General features: G+C 25.6%; 5 protein-coding genes across 5 annotated transcripts; 2 read left to right on the top strand and 3 right to left on the bottom strand.

The window, feature by feature from the left end:
* Positions 1-2,355: 2,355 nt before the first annotated feature.
* On the top strand, positions 2,356-6,289 carry Phum_PHUM244140 (Ras GTPase-activating protein, putative; the record flags this gene model as incomplete). The annotated part of the gene is made up of 14 exons (XM_002426202.1): positions 2,356-2,554; positions 2,628-2,802; positions 2,954-3,156; positions 3,248-3,468; positions 3,624-3,866; positions 3,983-4,144; positions 4,234-4,466; positions 4,571-4,691; positions 4,773-4,993; positions 5,085-5,289; positions 5,371-5,486; positions 5,569-5,748; positions 5,850-5,991; positions 6,086-6,289. The coding sequence occupies 14 exons, from the start codon at positions 2,356-2,358 to the stop codon at positions 6,287-6,289; spliced, it is 2,625 nt and encodes an 874-aa protein (XP_002426247.1).
* A 959-nt stretch (positions 6,290-7,248) lies between these two features.
* Phum_PHUM244130 (uncharacterized protein) lies at positions 7,249-9,048 on the bottom strand (the record flags this gene model as incomplete). The annotated part of the gene is made up of 7 exons (XM_002426201.1): positions 7,249-7,329; positions 7,415-7,528; positions 7,652-7,882; positions 8,129-8,428; positions 8,533-8,630; positions 8,717-8,818; positions 8,904-9,048. 7 exons carry the CDS (start codon positions 9,046-9,048, stop codon positions 7,249-7,251), a joined length of 1,071 nt encoding a protein of 356 aa, XP_002426246.1.
* A 518-nt stretch (positions 9,049-9,566) lies between these two features.
* Phum_PHUM244120 (uncharacterized protein) lies at positions 9,567-10,605 on the bottom strand (the record flags this gene model as incomplete). The annotated part of the gene is made up of 4 exons (XM_002426200.1): positions 9,567-9,820; positions 9,977-10,190; positions 10,264-10,446; positions 10,519-10,605. The coding sequence occupies 4 exons, from the start codon at positions 10,603-10,605 to the stop codon at positions 9,567-9,569; spliced, it is 738 nt and encodes a 245-aa protein (XP_002426245.1).
* Positions 10,606-13,190: 2,585 nt separating this feature from the next.
* On the bottom strand, positions 13,191-18,062 carry Phum_PHUM244110 (uncharacterized protein; the record flags this gene model as incomplete). Its single annotated transcript, XM_002426199.1, has 16 exons — positions 13,191-13,259; positions 13,367-13,634; positions 13,751-13,978; positions 14,141-14,258; positions 14,368-14,618; positions 14,691-14,855; positions 14,961-15,107; positions 15,219-15,327; positions 15,417-15,562; positions 15,684-15,819; positions 15,927-16,242; positions 16,316-16,461; positions 16,535-16,806; positions 16,936-17,201; positions 17,495-17,623; positions 17,988-18,062. The coding sequence occupies 16 exons, from the start codon at positions 18,060-18,062 to the stop codon at positions 13,191-13,193; spliced, it is 2,841 nt and encodes a 946-aa protein (XP_002426244.1).
* Positions 18,063-18,504: 442 nt separating this feature from the next.
* Phum_PHUM244100 (uncharacterized protein) lies at positions 18,505-19,404 on the top strand (the record flags this gene model as incomplete). The annotated part of the gene is made up of 3 exons (XM_002426198.1): positions 18,505-18,556; positions 18,883-18,981; positions 19,235-19,404. The coding sequence occupies 3 exons, from the start codon at positions 18,505-18,507 to the stop codon at positions 19,402-19,404; spliced, it is 321 nt and encodes a 106-aa protein (XP_002426243.1).
* Between the last annotated feature and the right edge of the window lie 32 nt (positions 19,405-19,436).

The following is a 19,436-nucleotide window of genomic DNA, read 5'->3' as shown; positions in this document are numbered from 1 at the left end:
ATTAGTGAATAAACAAAACAAAAAAAAAAAAAAAAAAAAAAAAATTAGTAATTGCACACTAATTTTTGCTAATGGTTTCATTTTTTGAAATATTTTAATAGTATATATATTTTTTTTTTTTTCTTATTATTATTATTTAAGAATTTTTTAAATGTTCTTGTTTCAAAACTATTATTTTTTAGTTTTGATTGAATATCCAATATAAAAAAGCCCTTACGAAAACAGAAATTGTTATCACATTTAACTATATTGGTCAATAAAATGATAAATATACATATATATATATTTAATTTAAATTTATTTAATCATGTCACCAAAAAAAAAAAAATATTTTTGATCTTTCATTTGTTTTAAAAAGTTTAAAAATATTATATTTAAGATTATATTATCTTGTCAATTCCGTTAATAAATAATTTTTTTTTTTTTTGATTTGCTAAAGTTTATCCGATTTTAACGGTTTTTTGGTGCGCGTTCATTCACTACTCTATTCTTTCAAATATATTTTATATAAGTTATATGGAAAAATTTTGAATTAACGCAAATGTTCTATCCGAAAGGTACGAAATTATTCAACTTTTCGAAAGTTTTATTTAAAAATTAAGTTTTTATTTTAGTTTGAATTTAATTTCTACTTTTTAATTTTAAAATTAATTATGATCAATGAATTATTTTAACTTTAAAAATGAATAATTATTAAGTTGTTATGTAGTGAATACGTTTGCCAAGCAGAAAAATGAGGTAATGCATAAGGTAATTATTACAAGAAACTTATTTATTAAAACTATTTAAATTTTAAATTCAAATAACACCCCCCAAAAAAAAAATTAAAGTATGATTTTTGGTCAAATAACAAATAGAACATAAACTGTAAGTTTTTAAATTAAACACGTGCAAAATATTTTTACAAAAATCCAAAGACCTTTCAAAACCATTATGACTCACTTTCTGGATTTACAACCAACTATTTTTTTTTATTAGTTGTCTTAATTAATTACTTTTTGGAAAATATTGAATCTCCTCTGGATACATTTTATTCACTTAATTGTGTGCCAATAATAACCATAAATTTATTAAATAAAAAAAAATTTCTGAAAATTCTATCATTGGTTAAATTATCACCGTTTAAAGTTAAAACAAAATATGTGCTTAACTGATTTTATTTAAAAAATTATTTTAACAGACAAAATTTTTGAATTAATTTTTGTTTTTTTTTTTTTTGTAGTGTTTGAGATGTTAGAATAAATATTTTAATGGTAATTCTAATTAATTTTTATTTTATTCTTCAAAATTTAAAAAAAATTGTAAAAAATCTATAATTTATCACTCAAACTTAGAAACGAAAAATTTAATTTTATAAAATTTGATTATTTTCTTTTTTATTAAATTATTATTTCAAAAAATATTTATTTTATAAAATTGAAATGATTTTGTACGTTTCACACAGAAAAACAATGAAATTAATACTTATTTTGATTCTTTTTTATTTTAAGATTAAAATGGCGGGGATTAACTTAAAGTTTAAAACAAAAAAAAAAAAAAAACAACGAAATTATTATAATTAAAATGCTAAGAAAATTAGTGTAACAAGTTTTTAACGAAAAAAAAATTTTTATAAAATTAATATTTAATTTTAATTAAGTGAATTATAGTATTAACAAAAATAATATTCCTTTTGACTATCATATTAAATTTAATCTTGTTTTTAGTAACATAGAGACACAGAGTTGCTTATACAGTAAAGATGGCGGATAGTGTTCATAATTCGCAAATACTTAATTCTTACAAAAGTAATTGTAGAGAAAGACGTTCTAAATCTCCTGTTGTAGAAAATGTAGGGGGACGAACATGTATACCTTTAGAAGATTTAGATGCATTTTTAGCTGATTTAGAAGATGAAGAAGAAAGTGATTCTAGCTTGCCTAGGGAATCACAGTAAGTATGAATCATTCTTAGCTATAAAAAAATTTTACTAATTCTGATTACGATTGTTTTTCTGTATTAAAATTCACTATTATAATTTATATAATTTATAATTTTTATAGTTTTTTAAGTCAAAAATCAATTAATTATTGAATATTCTTACAATAAGTTATATTTACAAAAATTTTTTTTTTGAATGAAGTAAAATTAAACTGAATAATTAGATTACTCAAAATTTGTTGTCAGAAATTATTTAAAATAATAAATTTTACATACCTCCCTATTTTATATAAATAATTGCATATTCTTTTATCTTAAAAAATGTATAATGAATAAAATTAAAAAATTAATATTTTTTTAACAGTAGATATTCAAAAATGTTTAGGCTTTGCTCAGCATTTAATAAAAGTTTTTTTATTATCACCTAAATGACAAATGTTGCTTTTTCCAAGGTGGTACCATGGCAGGTTAGATCGCTACACATCAGAACAACGTTTGACACAAGCTTCAAGACAAGGAAGTTATTTGATTAGGGAATCCGATAGAAAACCTGGATCTTATGTTCTCTCTTTTTTGGGAAAAACTGGCATCAATCATTTTAGAATTACAGCTGTTTGTGGAGATTTTTATATTGGTATAATAAAATTAATTTATATTTAAAAATTATTTTTAATTAAAAAAAATGAATCTGATTAAATTTTGTTTAGGGGGACGTCAGTTTGATTGCCTATCAGACCTTATCAGTTTTTACACAAATTGTTCAGATTTACTAAAAAGGGAAAGACTATTATTTCCAGTCCCACCACCAGTTCCAGTAAATGATAAAAAAAAAGTGGTTGCAATTTTACCATACTCAAAAATGCCAGATACTGATGAGCTAACGTAAGAAAATATTTTATTGATATTATTTATAGACAAATTTTACTGAAAAAATATAATAATAATAAATCAATTAAAATTATTTAATAATTATAAATTTTATTTATAATTAAATTGCTTGTAATCATTTAGTACAGTTTATGTTCTATTTCAGTTTTGAAAAAGGTGAAATATTTTTCGTTCACAATGATATGGGAGATGGCTGGCTTTGGGTCACAGCACATCGAACAGGAGAGCAGGGCATGATTTTTACTGAGTTAGTTGAAGATTTAGATCAAAATATAGATCCTAATACAGTATACAGCTGGTTTCATCCACAGATACCTAAAAATGAAGCTATCGATATGCTTGTCAAAGGCAAATAACTTCTTTTGGTTTTTTTTTTTTTTTTTTTTTTTTCATCACAAGTTTGAGAAATTATTTCCTAATTTTTTATTTCATGTTTTAGCTGGTCCTGGAAGTTTTCTTGTAAGACCAAGTGATAACTCTCCAGGAGATTATTCATTATTTTATCACATCAATAATCAAATTCAAAGGTTTAGAATAGAAAAAAGAGGAGTTAGGTATTTAATGGGTGGTAGAACTTTTGATTGCTTAGATGCAGTGATTGAAAGATACAGAAGAGAACAAATTGTTGAGGGTCATACTCTTATGTTACCAGTCTGCAGAGTAAGAATTTTTTTTTAAAACTCAATAATTTATAGTTTTTATAAATTAGAAAAGAAGTTTTTTGTATCTTTACGGAAATTTTTATTTGTATTTCTGATAATAAAAAAGATTTTTTTTTTTAAATTTAATTGTTTTCAAACATAAATTTCTTACAGAAATTATCAGAATCTGATGGACAGGTAATTATGGTTTCACCAAAAGAAGTACAACATGCGGATAAAATATATGAAACTTTGAGAGAATGCCGCGAACAATCTGGATTAAAAAAAAACAAAGGAATTAAATTGCAAGGATATTTGCAAAAAAGGAGTGATAAATCTAAAAGATGGAAATTAATGTATTTTGTATTGCTTAATGAGGGAACGGATTCGCATTTGTATTTTTATGAAAGTCCTAAGGTAAACATTTTTATCTACATTTTTTTACTTAAAGGGGTTATTTGTAATTAAAGAAAGTATTAATTATTAACTTTTTATATTGATATTTTATAAATGGTTTTTTTTTTTTTTTTTAGCGTACAAAGCCAAAAGGTTTAATAGATTTGAATTGTTCATATTTGTATCATGTTCATGACAGTCTTTTTGAAAAACCAAATTGTTTTCAATTAGTAGAAAGAGCTTTACCCTGTCTGTCAACAATAACTTACTTATCTTCCAACTCGGAAGATTCAACTCAGGTTAGATTTGAAACTCTAGTATTATTTTAAATAAGTTTTTTTTTAACTCTATTGTATTTATTTATAATCATAATTTTTTTTTCTTTCAGGAATGGATCACGTCTTTAAAACAACTTTGTATCACACAATTTGCAAAACCATCCAAAGTTGATAGATTACGTGAAATTAGATGTCTTCAAATAAATGTTTTATCTGCTCATCGTTTACCTCATAAATTAGTACCAAATCCTTTTTGTGTTATTTCATTGAATGAAGTGAAAGTCGCTAAAACTAAGGTTATGACTGGTCCCGATCCAACTTGGGATGAGGAATTTATATTAGAGTAAGAAAGATTTTTTTTTCCTTAAAAAAGTATAAATTTAGTTTTTAAATAGTTTATAAAAACTAATTTTTTTTTTTTTATTTTACTTTAAATAATTATTTTAGTGACATTCCACCTGATATTCTGTCCTTTACGGTTTCTGTTCATAATAAGGGAAAACGCTCGAAAAACAGTGAAGTGTCAGAAATAACAAAAGAATTGCATTCGTTAAAAAACGGCGAAGAAGTGAGTTTACCTAACAACCCCTTATTTCTTATAAATTTTAAGTAATGTCTACCATGAGTACTGTTATTCCTAAATTTATAGAAAGAAGATTGGCACACGCTCTCTGGAATAACACCGATAGGAGAATGGGGGATGATTAAGCTTAAAACTAAATACGTTCACGATTTAATCATGCCTCAAGAAGAATATTCACCTCTCCAAGAATTGATATTAGATCCTTCGTTGGAAGTAGTACGTTCGTTAGCTGAAATCTGTCATTCAGATCGTCTTCCCCTTGCCAATTCTTTACTCAAAATATTCAGGTATAAAAATAAAGTTTTAATTGTAAGGAATTTTATATATATATATATATGAATTTAAAAAAAAAAAAAAAAAAAATTTTTTTTTTATTAGGGCAAAACACAAAGAAGCTGATTTAATGACGTCACTTAACGATTTAGAAATAGAAAGGGAAGAAGAAACGTCTACCTTGTTTCGAGGTGCTTCATTAACGACTACAATAATGGATTTGTATATGAAATCTATTTGCGATGGCTTCCTTCAAGCTTCCGTACAAGAAATAGTTATTAAATTGTTGGAAGCCAAGCAAAGTTGCGAGGTACGTAATTAAATTAAAGAAAAAAATCGTGTATCGTGTCAAAAAAAAATTGATTTAAAATATTTTGAAATTTGTTTTTAGCTTAATCCCTCAAAAATGAATTCCCCCGACGATGCTTGCTCAAACGCAGAATTTCTTCTGCAAATATTAGACGAAGTGACTCACGCAATTTTCACTTCGGCTGACGCCTGTCCAAAGTAAGAAATTTGTTCTAAATTGTCTACGATGAATTAATTAAATAACATTTTTACACATATATATATTATTTTCTTTTTTTAGAACTTTAAGGTACATATGCGGATGTTTACAAAGATCAGTTGTAAATAAATGGCCTAATGAAAGACTAGTCAAAACTCGAGTAGTTAGCGGATTTATATTTCTACGATTGCTTTGTCCGGCTCTATTAAATCCTAGACAGTTTAATTTGATACCTGAATCTCCTCCGCAAATGGCTTCAAGGTTTTTTTACTACGAAAAAAATTATTTGAATAATAATTTTATGAGTCGTTTAGGTTTTTTTAATAGATCAATCATTAAAAGATTTTTTTTAAAATTTTTAGATCGTTGATTATGGTTGCAAAATGCCTTCAAAATTTAGCTAATTTGATTGAATTCGGTGGAAAGGAACCGTATATGGAAGTAGTCAATCCGTTTATATTGAAAAATAAAGAACGAATGGTTGTTTATTTGGATCATTTGTCCGTAAGTGAAAAAAATACAATTATTATTATTATTATTAAGTTAGTAATCATTTTATTTTCGTAACAGCAAAATTAAATTTAAATTGAATTTTTAGAATTGTCCGGAAAAACCACCGTCGGAAGATAAGGTAATCAAAATTGATTTGGCACGAGATTTGGGAACTCTTCATAACATATGCGTTTCTCATTTCAAAGAACTTCAAGAAATTGCCAAAACAAAAAATACAATAAAAAAATTAATTACCGTCACCGAAATGCACAGTAAACACAAGCAACGGTATTTGGAAATGATTAAATAAAGGAATCATCGACCCATCGACCATCGTTCGTTCATTCATTCATCATTTTAAAATTAATTTTAGTTATTATAAAAACCTCTTTAAAGTTATTATAATGTTAGTTATTTATAGTACCCTAATTTATGACGAAGACTGAAATTTAAATATAATTAAAAATAAAAACTTTTGTTACTTTTTTATGAGAAAAAAAAAAAAAAAAAAAAAAAAAAAACGATATTATAAAATCTTATAAGGAAGCCTCTCTCTCTCTCTCTGTATTTTGTATGCAAGACCAAAATTATATTAACTGCAATAAAATTTAATAAAATTTCATAGCATTTATTATTTTAAGCAAAAAAGGAGCCGATTAATAATAATAATTGAGTATTTTTAGTGATACTGCAAAATGCGTATAAATTCTAAATTTTGATTCGTAAAAATAAACAGCCCCCCTATATATATATATATATATAAAATTAATTTTGAATTTTTTTTTTTTTTTGTTATCGGTATTCATTTCGCGTTTGGTAGATTTCCGTTTTGTTAAAACTAGTCGAATTTAAATAACATTTACTTGATGTAGTTCAAAGACATCAAAAAAAAAAATAAAATAAAATAATTGTAATCCTTACCTTATAACGCATTTCATCATCATTGCCTGTATTTCTTTTTTTTTTCTAGCTGTAGATTTGTCCTATAATTATATAGAAAAAAAATTTTTTTTTTTTACTTTTATAATATTATTTTAATAAACTTATTATTAATATGTATTATGGAATATATTTTTTTAGTTTTTTTTTTTTTTTTTTACTGGTTTAATAATTTTATAACAAATTTAAAAGGCTAAGAGCTAAGCTTAATATTTTAAAATTTTTTTTAACTCCAGATCGAATGAAATTGATTTTTCAGCTTTTAATTAATAATTTAATTATAAATAATTTTATAGTTACCGAGTTGAAACTTTTTTTTTAATGAAAAAATTATTCTTCATCTAGATCTGTGTCCCCAATTGCACCACTGAAAACTAAATTAATAGCTTCTTGAACATTCCAATCAGTGGCCTGCAAATATATATATATTCTTAAATAACTTTTGTAAATTATGATTGTTATTATTTACACTACCTACGATTACTATTTAACATACCTGCAAAGCTTGGAGATTAATGGTGTCATCTCTTAATCCTAATTCGTGCATTTGCTGCAAATGCCTTGCCAATTGTCTAGATGTTGCTTCTAAATCTCCAAAACTGGGTACACTCTGTAGAAATTAAATCGTAAATTTAAAAAACAAAATAAAAATTGAATACAGTTAAAAAGAAAAAATTGTATTTTTGTAATATATTAACTGTATTCTGTAATCAAAATATTTTTTATTACTTACAACAGCTCTTCTTGGTGAATCAGAGCCTCCAATCTCTGTTGCTGTGCCTGCAAAAGCTTGTTGCATGGCTTGATTGAACATTTCTGTTGTTATTATGGGCCCGGAAGCAGATTCTCTCAGATTGTTTCCATTTCCTGTAGCATTTGCCAAAGCTGCCGCTAGCTGTGCAGTGGTAATAGGAGAGGCAAATATATTTTCACCAGCTCCATGTCTCGGTTGGGAATCTGATGACTGTAATACATACTATTAAAAAACTCAACAGTCATCAAATTCATGGTATTATTGTGTATGTGATAATGTTACTTAATATATATATGTATTTTGCATAACTATAATGGCAATGTTATTTAGAAATTGAATAATACATTATGAATTTATCATAAATAATTATTCTGTGACTAAATTTTACAATTACGTCTTTTAAATAATAAATAATAACTTTTTTGGGAGAGAAAAAAAAAAAAAAAAAAAAATTACCTGGGATGAATCAACTTCTTCATCATCACTAAGAGCATCTAATGAGTAAGAATAGCCTGAACTGGTACCTGGATTCCCTGCTACAGCAGAAGAACCTTCTTCGTGTACAATAAAGGCAATAATAGAATTAGCTGCCTCTGCAAGACTTGGATGAGCTTCAACAATTCTTCGGACTATGTTAGCATCACATAATTGAGTCAATAGTTCAGGATCTTGAATAATCGAGACAGCAACAGGATCCTCTGCTAGGCCAGGAGTTGCAGCAATAATATTTTCTAACACTTCTGGTCTGCTCAATCTCTAAACAGGTAATTTAAAAAAAATTTTTTAATAAACTTGTACACAACTCTAAAATAAAAAAAATAAAAAAATTTTAACTTCAGATTAAATAAAGTACAGTTTACCTGAAGTGCACCTCTATAATTTGGATTTTTGGTTGCACTTTTAAAAGCAGATACTAAATATAATACATCAGCTTCATTAACAAGACTTCCGGGTTTTGCTGAAATTTCTAAAAATGAAAAATAATTTATTAAAAATTTTTTTTTAATTAAATTATTTTAAAATGGTTGTGGATAAAAATCTAACCTTTTTCTTTTTTTTTTAAAACATGTAAAGTGACACCCGATTGAATGCCATAGGATTCAATAGTTGAGTTGTTTTCCAAAATAATCCCACGGTAAATTAATTCTGCAAATATTATGTACATTAACAATATGTAATTAAATCAATTACAATTGTTTTTCATAATAATAAACCCTAATGTTATACTCACCTAAATTTTCCAAGGGAATATTTGTTTTATTTGATGCTAAATATTTTAAATCCTCTACTTTACAACACGAATTTATTGAATGTAAAAGAATTCTTTCAAAAGTCATTGGGTTCAACCGAACCCCAAAATATAACGAAATACTCATTTCATCAAGAGATCAAACAATAACTTGCAAACATGGCCGACAACTTAATTCCACGTTTTCGTGGCACGATTCAATTATTGGCTCTATGGAAAATAATTTCACAGAGTGCGCATGTCGAATTTTAGTCAAGTCAAGATAATGTTATAAAATTGTTATTGGATATAAAATTAATTTATAGATATTTATTTTTAAAACCGTAAGATTTAAATTTTTGCTATTTATTAAATTTAATTATTAAATTTTTTAAAGCAAAAATAATTGATACATTAATATTGGAAGTACGATATTGTCTATTTGATCCGTAAAAGCTTCTACAAAAGAAATAATAAATATAATTATTAAGCTCTTGATTAATTCCATCTTCGTAATTAAAATAATATTTAAAAAATTTAATATCGTGAGAAAGACAACTTGTGACGTGACACAAAATAAAGTTCCTTCAATAGATTTTTGAGTATCTGTGAAATAAAACAAAAAATTAGTTAAACTAATAAATAAAATTTTATTAAAATCTAGTTTTATAGTATGTGAAATTTACAAAACTGTGGTAGCATTTTACCTTTCCATTTGTGTTTGCCAAAAAATTTACCCCCTATGCTGGCAAATGTATCTCCTATTCCAACAGAAAGTATTCCACCCAAAAGAGGTAATGGCACATTTGAAAAATTATCTGAAGGATATAACCACAGAGGAATAGTCTGTCCTATCAATAAGCAAATAGGAGTTAATGCTAAAATTCCACAATCTTTAACATCTTGATAAATTTTAAATCCTGCATTGAGAAAATAAAAGAATGGAGGCAACCTCGTAATTCGAAAAACCTAAAAATTAAACTATATATTAATAATATTGATAATTACCAGATATATATACTTATTAATATGTAATAATATTTTAGTGGTAATTAAAAAGGTTTTTTTTTTCAAACTTACTTCTAATACTAGAAATAACCCTAAGAGACAACCAGAACTGAAATACAGCAGGTTGAAATCGTATAATATGCCTGGTAAAAACACCATTACAATAAGAGCATGAAATGGTTTTCTAATAATTGTATTGCTTTTTTTTTTAACATTAATATTATGCTGAACCAATACTACAGCCAAAATGCTGCAAATTAACCACATGAAAACCAAGAAGATCTGAAAAATAAATAAAGCATTGTCAAAAACTTGATGAAGATTAAGTGCGAATAAAAATATAAACAACATGTACCCTTTGTGGTTTCATTAAGAATGAGAAAATCCAAATAAAAATATTACAATTTAATATGTAGTAAATTGAGCAAATTATTATTCCTACTATGGAAAAGCTCCACATGTAAAGACTTGATTTTTTCCTTAAACTTGTAAATAAAAAAGGCACAAGGCAAAAAACTAAAATCCATAAGAGTATTAACTGAAATAAGACATCATACTCATATTAATATTATTTATTATTGATCAAATTAGGAGTTTTCAAATACCATACCATCAGAATTATCAATGATTCATCACTTTCGCTTAAAGTAATATCTTTTGTGAAAACATGGCTTAGTTTTTGAAATAAATTAAACATAAATAATGAAAAACCTTGGATAGCAATATTGGCTTCCCCAAAAGTAAATACTCGAGGAAAGACTTTAAGAATAAATGATAGACCTTCGAAATAAATCAGTGCATTTGCAATAGTGTAACAAAAACTTTTAGAAAAACCTAAAATTGGAAAAAAAATTATTATTATTATTATTATTACTGTTCAACTTATGATAATAACTTTTTTAAAAATATAAAACCAACCAATATTTAAAAAATGTGTATATAACAAAATTGAAGTAGAAAAAGGCACACTAAAAAATATATTAACTTCATCTATAACATTTAATTTTTTGTATTTATATAAATGAAACAATAAATAAATAACATTTAGAATAATATTTAATGAATATAAAGAACTATATGAATAAAATAATGAAACATTATTAATTTTAAGAGATGAAGCAATAATTGCAGAAGGAAGAAGAAAACATAACCAAACGCCAGGACTTCCACTGGGCCTGTAATAAATAATAATAATAAAAAAAATAACATTCAATTTTTATAAAACAATAGATTTAAAAAAAAAATTTTTTTTTATATTTAAAACGTAATACCTGTGAAAAATTTTATTAGATTGATAAACCTTTAATATTAATGAATTTATACGGTTCATATTACTTAACACAAGCATAAACCCAAACTGTGGTAAATAATTATAAACGTAAGTGTAACCAGATTATCTGAGAATTGATATGATTCAAAACAATCAAAAACTTCTTTATAAAAAAAAATAAAACTTTTAAAAAATTTATTAAATAAAATTCCCCAAATGATTTTTAATTTATATAAAACTAAAATTACGACAATTAATCGCAAAAGTAAAATATATTTAAATAAATCTTTCTTATTCTAATGCAATTATGTATATTTTTTAAATACTCCATTAGAAAAAGAACATGACATGTCATGAGTAAGGAAATGAAAATTTTGTTTTTTTTTTTTTTTTTTTTTGTGAATAAACAATAATTTTTTCTCTTAATTATATAAAACAAAGATGAAAGAAACCAATTCTGATGAAAAAAAAATTTATTTAAATTAAACTAGTTTTAATTTCTTTTTTTTTTTTTTTTTTGTTTGTTTGACCTGTTCCAAACAGGAATCACAAGGAAATTTATTAATTTTAATAAAAGTTATAAAAATTGTTGAATAAAAAAAAAATATAAAAATTTAATTCTAATTGAAAATTTGGTTTTATTTTAATGAATACCTGAAAAATCATTTTAAAAATTTTAGAAGTAACTAACTGCCCAAATAATTTAAAACTTTTATGCATTCATTTCCATTATTTTCTCAATCCTATCACCGATATGGCGTTAAAAATTATAAATTTAAAATAAATGATTATTAAATTTCAATAATATCCATTTTTAAACAAATATTTCAATATTTTAGAATAAATACTTGAAGAAAAAAAATAATGGGTGTTACCCCATACATATACTTTTATTATAAATCCCCCAAGGCTTTAAAATAAAATTTTAATAATAAATTATGACAAGTTAAAATAAATTTCAATTTAAAATAGATTCAAAAAAAAAAAAAAAAAAAATTAATAGGTTTACGTATGAGAAATTACAATTGAATCCAAATAATAAAAAAGAAAAAATGATTTTAATATAAAATATCTATTTTTGGTATGTACAATTTGAAAAAAAAAAAAAAAAAAAAAAAAAACATTATATTGTACAATCATTTTAATCAACAAATTTTCACGCTATTTACATTGCTGTGTAACACATTCTTCAGCATTCATTTTTTTTATTTATTTTGTAATACATCACTTTATTTTTAAATTAAAAAATTATGGTTACCTAACATAAATCTAACATTGATATCTTTTCTTCATGAGTGACAGAGAGACAGTACCAATTTTCTTTCTTTCTTTTATAAAAGTGTAAAAGATAAAAAAAAAAAGTCAATATATTAAATATTTACTATATGATTTCATTTAAAAAAAAAAAACCAAAAACCAATAAAACAAAATAAATATAAATGATTGTAAATTTTTTTCTTTTGAAAAGTTAGAGAAATATTTGATTTAGACTTTAAATATTTTATTATAAACATGTTCATTTTTCAAAGCACACAATATTCAAATCATCATCAAATAAGGAAGAATATATATGCCAATCTTTTTTAAATAAAACGATGAGCATAAATTTCTATGCAATAAAATTTTGTAAATTTTTTTTTTTTTCCACGTACTAACAACCTTACATAAAGCATATATATATTTTAAATTTCCTTCAAAAATTAATTTTTAAAGGAAAAAAGTCAAATTTCTGTCACTCATGATAAGTAGTAACAGTAACAGTAACATACGAACTTTAATAATAATAATAATAATAAAGTGGCGTGACGTTTTTTTTTAAAATGTAATTTTTTATAAAAAAAAAAAAAAAACTCATTTTAATAGTTCTTTACTCAAAGTAAATAAATAACTTCATATTATTATTAACATTCCGCATAAGAATATATTCTGGTCGCTGGACGAAAACTGTAGGTGGATAGAACGACTTGGTCTACTGAATTAGAATCATTGCAGCTAAATATCTTGTCACTAGGTCAGTCACTATCTGATCCAATTAACTTTTTTCGCTTTTTCGGTTGCTTTGGTTTAACTATTTCTTCTTCCTGCCACACAAACACACACAACAAAAAATTATAAAATATTATTACCAAAATTAATTTTTTATTTCAACTTTATTAACCTTAAAAAAAAAAAAATTAAGTATACTAACATCACTACTATTTTCAGAACTGTCTGAAATTTCTTTTAAAGATGCCTTTGGTTTACTAGATCTACTTTTTCCAACTTTTTGACCTCCCCGACCGGACGTTTTTTGATTTTTTTCTTCTGTTTCTGCCAAAGCAAAAAGATCAGAATAATTTTGTTTTTGTGTGTCATTTCCGTTTAATTGAGCCACCTGTAAAGCTCTCTGAATGGGTTCTAATGAATACACGTGAAGGTCAGCTATTTCACAACATTGTCGTAAATGATCTAAATGACTTAAAACCTAAAATTTATATTTAAAAAAAAAAAAAAATTAATATTTTTTTCAATTGTTCACATATTATTTTTTTATAACTAAAGTAACTTTATAACATGATGATTTCAATTAAACACCTGATCAGCTGTTGGAGGTCCCGACGAATTCAAATTTGATTTAGCTCCTCGTTTTCGCTTATTGGGAGACGTTCCTGGATATCTACTATTTAATAAACTTCCGACTAATTCAGCAAATTTGTCTTCGTGTTCTGCTGCCCAGTACTTTAAAATTGAAACCACGAATTTGTCCTGCGGTGACGATATTGTTCTTGATAACAAATGTTTCATTATTTCAGCAGTGGGCCTGAAAAAATTAGTAAATTTATCGTCTTGAACTCTTAAATTTATATTTAAAATAATATTTAAAAAATTTTACCTTTCTTGTTTTAGCATTAAAGTAATTGGTGTCAATGCTTCTGGATGTTTTAAATAATCTAATTCAGGCAATATTGGCAATATATATGACAAAGGTATTCCGTGAGCGGTTACCAATTGCCAGAGGCAAACTTGCTCCCATGATTCCCATGTTAAAGATTCTTTTATAAGGAGTGAAAATTTTTCTTCAGTAAACATAAGTAATCGACCTATAAATTCAAGACAAGGTAAAAAAAAAAAAAAAAAAAAAAATAGTAATTTAATTAGGAATCATTTTTTAAGTAGAAAAAAAAAAAAAAAAATTTTAAAACTTTATACCTAACAAAATAGAAAAAATAAGCTCTTGTAATTGAAGACTGTCTATCGTTGAAACGATTAAATGAATAATGCTCGGGTTGTTGGTAGCAGTGCTTGAAAATTTCTCATAAATTCCTTGAACTAACCAAAAAAGTAATCTATCGTCATCTTCTTGACATAAAGACAAATCTTCTAATAAACAAACTTCTAAGCTTTTTTCTAGAGTTTGGCAAAAATTTTGGTAAACTGAGCCGTTTTCTTTATTTAATTTACTACAACAAAAAAAAATAAATAAATAAATAAATTAAATTAAAAGTAATCACAAAAGTAATCATGATACTTACCAAACTAATAAAAAATATAAAAACAAGTAACCCAATCTTGGCTGTATGGATTTTAATTCAGCCAAAATCATTAACAATGGTTGTCTTCTTCTATCACTTTCTGGTAATTGAGAAATATTTCTAAACAAAACAAATAAAGGTCGACCTATACTATCTTCCAATGATCTAAAAAAAAAAAAAAATTGTAATAACTGTAAAAACTGTAAAACGACTTGTAATAATGGTGAAATCAATTAGGAATGTAATAATAATAATAATAAAACTTCTTACTCGTCATTTACTTTAGAAGGAAATACGGGATCTTCGAATTGACGCTGAAGGGCTACAGATAAGGCATAAGCTAATTGAGAAACTACTTGACTATCCAAATCTTCTTCGTCTAAAATTAACTGAACCAATTTTTCCATTGCCTCGCATCTATTGAAAAAATAATAAATCCAACATTTTTTAAAAAATAATTTAAATTAAAAGGGCAAATTTCAAAAATCTAAAAAAATATTAGATTTTTTGAGTTACTTAAAAACTTACTTTGCTTCATTATCAGCTCCTGCCGATAGTTCATCAATTACATTTACCATTTCCGGATCCAAAAGCTCTCTAGTATCCACTCCTGGCTTTTCTCGCAGTCTTACTTTAGCTAAAATAATTTTTACATACCACAATAATAAATAGTAAGTCAATATTTTTTTACAATCGTCAAAAAAAAAAAAAAAATTTCAATTATACCTAGAGGAATGTCATCTTCATCGTCATTATTGCCGTGAGATTCATCATCATCACTGAAAGCAGGTTCAGGTTCTAAAATATCTGTGTGATTATTTGGGGCTTCGGAAATTGCTTCATCTCGTATAATTGCAGGAGCTTCTTCAATTCTTCCTAATGTAATTTTTTTTAAAATTTACATTCGTAATTAAATTACATATAAATATAATTTAAAAGAAAAAAAAAAAAAAAAAGTTATTATTACCCTCTGAGCTTGAATTGGTACAAAACTCCTTAAATGTTGCCCTAACTTTATTTCTAAGATCTCTATCTAATTTTGGACTATCAAAAAGTGGAACTAATGAGCTTAAAACCCTCATTTTAACAATTTGCTTAAGAGATGCATGCATTCCTAATTTTACTTGTTCTTGTAAAGTTGGATGAAAATTCGGTATGATCTAAAAAATTAATTTTTAAACAATAAAAACCTTTGATATAATAAATAATAATAATAATAAATCAATGAAAAAATACTGACTCGGCACATGAAGTCCAAAAGAGTGGCAGTGACGGCAGGATGAGACCTCATAGAATTACTCATTACCAAAATAGCGGGTTCAATGTTCATTATATTATCTCGTTCGGGATCAAAAAATAGCCAATCGTAAAACAAAGCTAATTTTGCATTTGCTGCAGCTACAGCAGATGTGCAAGTAGTTAAAAGCCAACCAATAACAGCCCATCGTGGAATTATATCTGAGCACAAAAGTTCGTTCGGAGGATGAATAACTCCGACAATGAATCTTATTAAATCGATTCTTAAAGATTGGGATTCGGTTGTCATTAAATACTACAATTTAAAAACAAATGATTAAATTAATAATTCTTGCTTTGAGTTATTATCTAATGTAAATATTTAATACCTGCTTTAGAAACCAGTCTTGATATCGTTTATGAGCACCAAATCTGACATTTCCTGTAAAAAAAACTAATTTTTTTTCCATTTCAGGTGTTAATCGTGATTGAAGGTAGCGTCTAGAAGTTCTTTGTTGCATAAGTTGTTGAACGCCTAGAAAAATAAAATTGTATGTATCGGTGAAAATAATTTTTACTTTTTTTTTACAAAAGAACAGTTATTTTACCTGTAAAATTGGGTGATAAAATTTTAGGGTTTAGTAAAATATCTTTCCAGAGCTGTTCAAATTCTGGAATTCTAGCAACAATTTGCAATAGTCTCAAAAAGTCACGACCGATAGATAGACATTCAGCAAATCGTTCACGCACTAATGTTACAACAAAAGTAACTTCTTTTTGACGTAAGGCTTGTAATTGTGGAATACAATGGTCTTCTATTAACCTTAAAAAGGAATAAACTACTGATGATAAGAGCACTGGATATTTGTCCAACCAAGCCCTAGAGTAAGAAAAATTTTTTTTTTTATCAAATTCACATCTAACATTTTTGTTGTAAAACAAAACAGAAATTCAATTTAAAATATATTACCAGCACCACTAACGTCATAAAGCACTAAAATCTAGTTACCTGTTTTCTAAAAAAATGTCCAATAGATTTTCCACTAAAAATATATTTCTTGGTGAAATATCGCCGCCTGCAGCATGACGTAAAACATTCCAACATAAAGTATCAACATTGTTAACTCCATTTCGAATCATTTCACGTAATAGCCACATTAGTTGAGTGCGAGTAACATCATTGAATTTAAGGTAGCGTTCAAGAACAAGTTGACTAAGATGACTAACCACCAGTGTTAAACCATCTCTAGAGATCAGGGTCAGGTCACGATATGCCTACAAATAAGACCATTTAATGAATTAAAAAATAGTAAATGCTCTACTATACATTAACCGTGTACAACATTAAATGTCACACAAGACATAAGAATTAAAATATTTTTCAAATAATTCTTTGACATTTACACAATAAAAATATTGATTTTAATGTCAGTGATTTTTACTTGGTTACTCACTGATATTATTGTTTATAATATAAAATGAAATTAGAATTAAATTAGAATGTTTAATAACTTTAAGTAAATTAAAAATACCTTTGTAGCGTTTTTTGGTTCTGTGAGAATGATTACAAGTAAGCCTAAGGACATTTCTTCATGTCCTTTATCTTTTACAATAGCTCTCGTTAGAGCATCGTGAGTCTCCTTATCGGACAGCCCAGCAGTTAAACTTTGTAATGATTGGTAACTTCTTTCATATTTCTTACATAAATTAAAAAACAAAAACAAATTTTTATAATCCTATTGAGACATAATATGAATAAAGTAAGGTTAGATTAGTTAGATGCAAATGCTTTATAATAAAAAATTGATTATACATTGTTTGAAAATAATAATAAAAAATAAATAAGTAAATTCGGAAGCAAAAAATTTATAAAAACTTTTTGATAGTCGAAGAAATTTAAAAGAAAGAATAAAATAAGAATAAGTAAAAAAGTCAGAAAATAAGGCGCGTCAAAAAATTTAAAATATACGCCTGGCGGATAATAATTTAACTTGCGAACCACTGTCACAAAATGGCTGCCTCGAAAATTAATATCCTACGAAAAATTGAGTGATTTTTTACCTCTTCAAATTCATCTTTGTTTTCCACAATACTATTACAAAACAGTCTAGATGTAGAAATTTTGACTTGATCCATGTTTGGAGACACAGTGACACGCAGCAATAAAAAATTAAAGAAAAAAAATCCAAAGCTTTACATTTTGTCTGTTTCTCGGCACTTGAAACAGAATTCTGGTATACGCGGATAAATACAGCATCCACCCATGTAAATGGCGTACTTTGCAAAATGCTACACGGCAAAATACAGTGCAAAAAAAAACTCAAGTTGTTTTTAATATATTAATTAAAAACGTACATTTTAAAAATGCTAAATATTAATTGAACTTATTGAGTTTTTTTTTGGCTTAAAACCAAATTATAAATAAAATACTGTTAAAAAATAAATAGAAGTAGTTCACCTGGCGGACAAAGTTACAACCAATTTTTTTCTTTATAAGGTTTTAAAACATTACTTAATCATGGTAATTCGCTGTATACAGATTAATCGAGGAATTTCTAATGTAAGAAAGTTCGCCACAATGCATTTCGGGACGATGAAATCTTATTATTTCCGTTTAATAATTAATAAGTGTAATGTATTTAATTACTAATATTAATTGTTTCGGGATCAAATTAAAAATTTTTAATGATTAATGCGTGTCCGCTTCACTTATAAAATTATGCATTTCTGATTCGTTCGTCTATGATTTATTAACAGCTTTTATAATTTGTAATAAAGTAAAAAGTATTTACCAAAAAAAATTTACTTCAGAAGTGAACAATCATTTTTTTTAAGTCAAAGCCATATACCTTAATTTTATATTTACTTAAATTTTAAAAACCAAAATACATTTAAGTTTTTTCAAAAATAAATTTTTTTTTTGTCTTTTTTTAATTCGTTTTATTATTTCCTTCAGATCACATAAGAAATCTAGGAAATGTTTCTGATGTGCTCGATAAAAATGCCAACACAAGTTGTCCTGGTGAAAAATTGCAAAGAGCAGCACAAAAACTTCGTCAAAAAACCCCAATAGGTACAATATTATAATTAATCAACTAATTAATTTACTAAAATTATTTACTTTAAAAATTTTTCCTTTTAATTTTATTTTCTATTTATTCCAATTATACACATTTAATGAATAATCTTGCAATTATTACGTTTCAAAAATATCATTTGCAAGTTCTAAATATAAAGTCATTATTATATCATACATTATTTTAATGTTTTTAAAAATTTGCTCAATAAAAAAATATTTGGTTCATTAGGAAAATTAGATGAATTAGAAGAAGGTAAACATCCATATCAAGAAAAAGAACCACTTAAACCTTTTCCAAATGGTATCAATCCAGTAACAGGTGAAAGGAATGGTCCCAAAGGAGTGGAACCAACTAGGTATGGAGATTGGGAGCGTAAAGGTAGGGTTTCTGATTTTTAAAATATAAAGTTAGGGTCATAGTCGTATCATAA

Source organism: Pediculus humanus, genomic scaffold (assembly GCF_000006295.1).
Source record: "Pediculus humanus corporis 1103172107613 genomic scaffold, whole genome shotgun sequence".
Classification (NCBI taxonomy): domain Eukaryota; kingdom Metazoa; phylum Arthropoda; class Insecta; order Psocodea; family Pediculidae; genus Pediculus; species Pediculus humanus.
The sequence above is the reverse complement of the archived record's forward strand: the minus strand, read 5'-3'. Positions and strand labels throughout refer to the sequence as shown.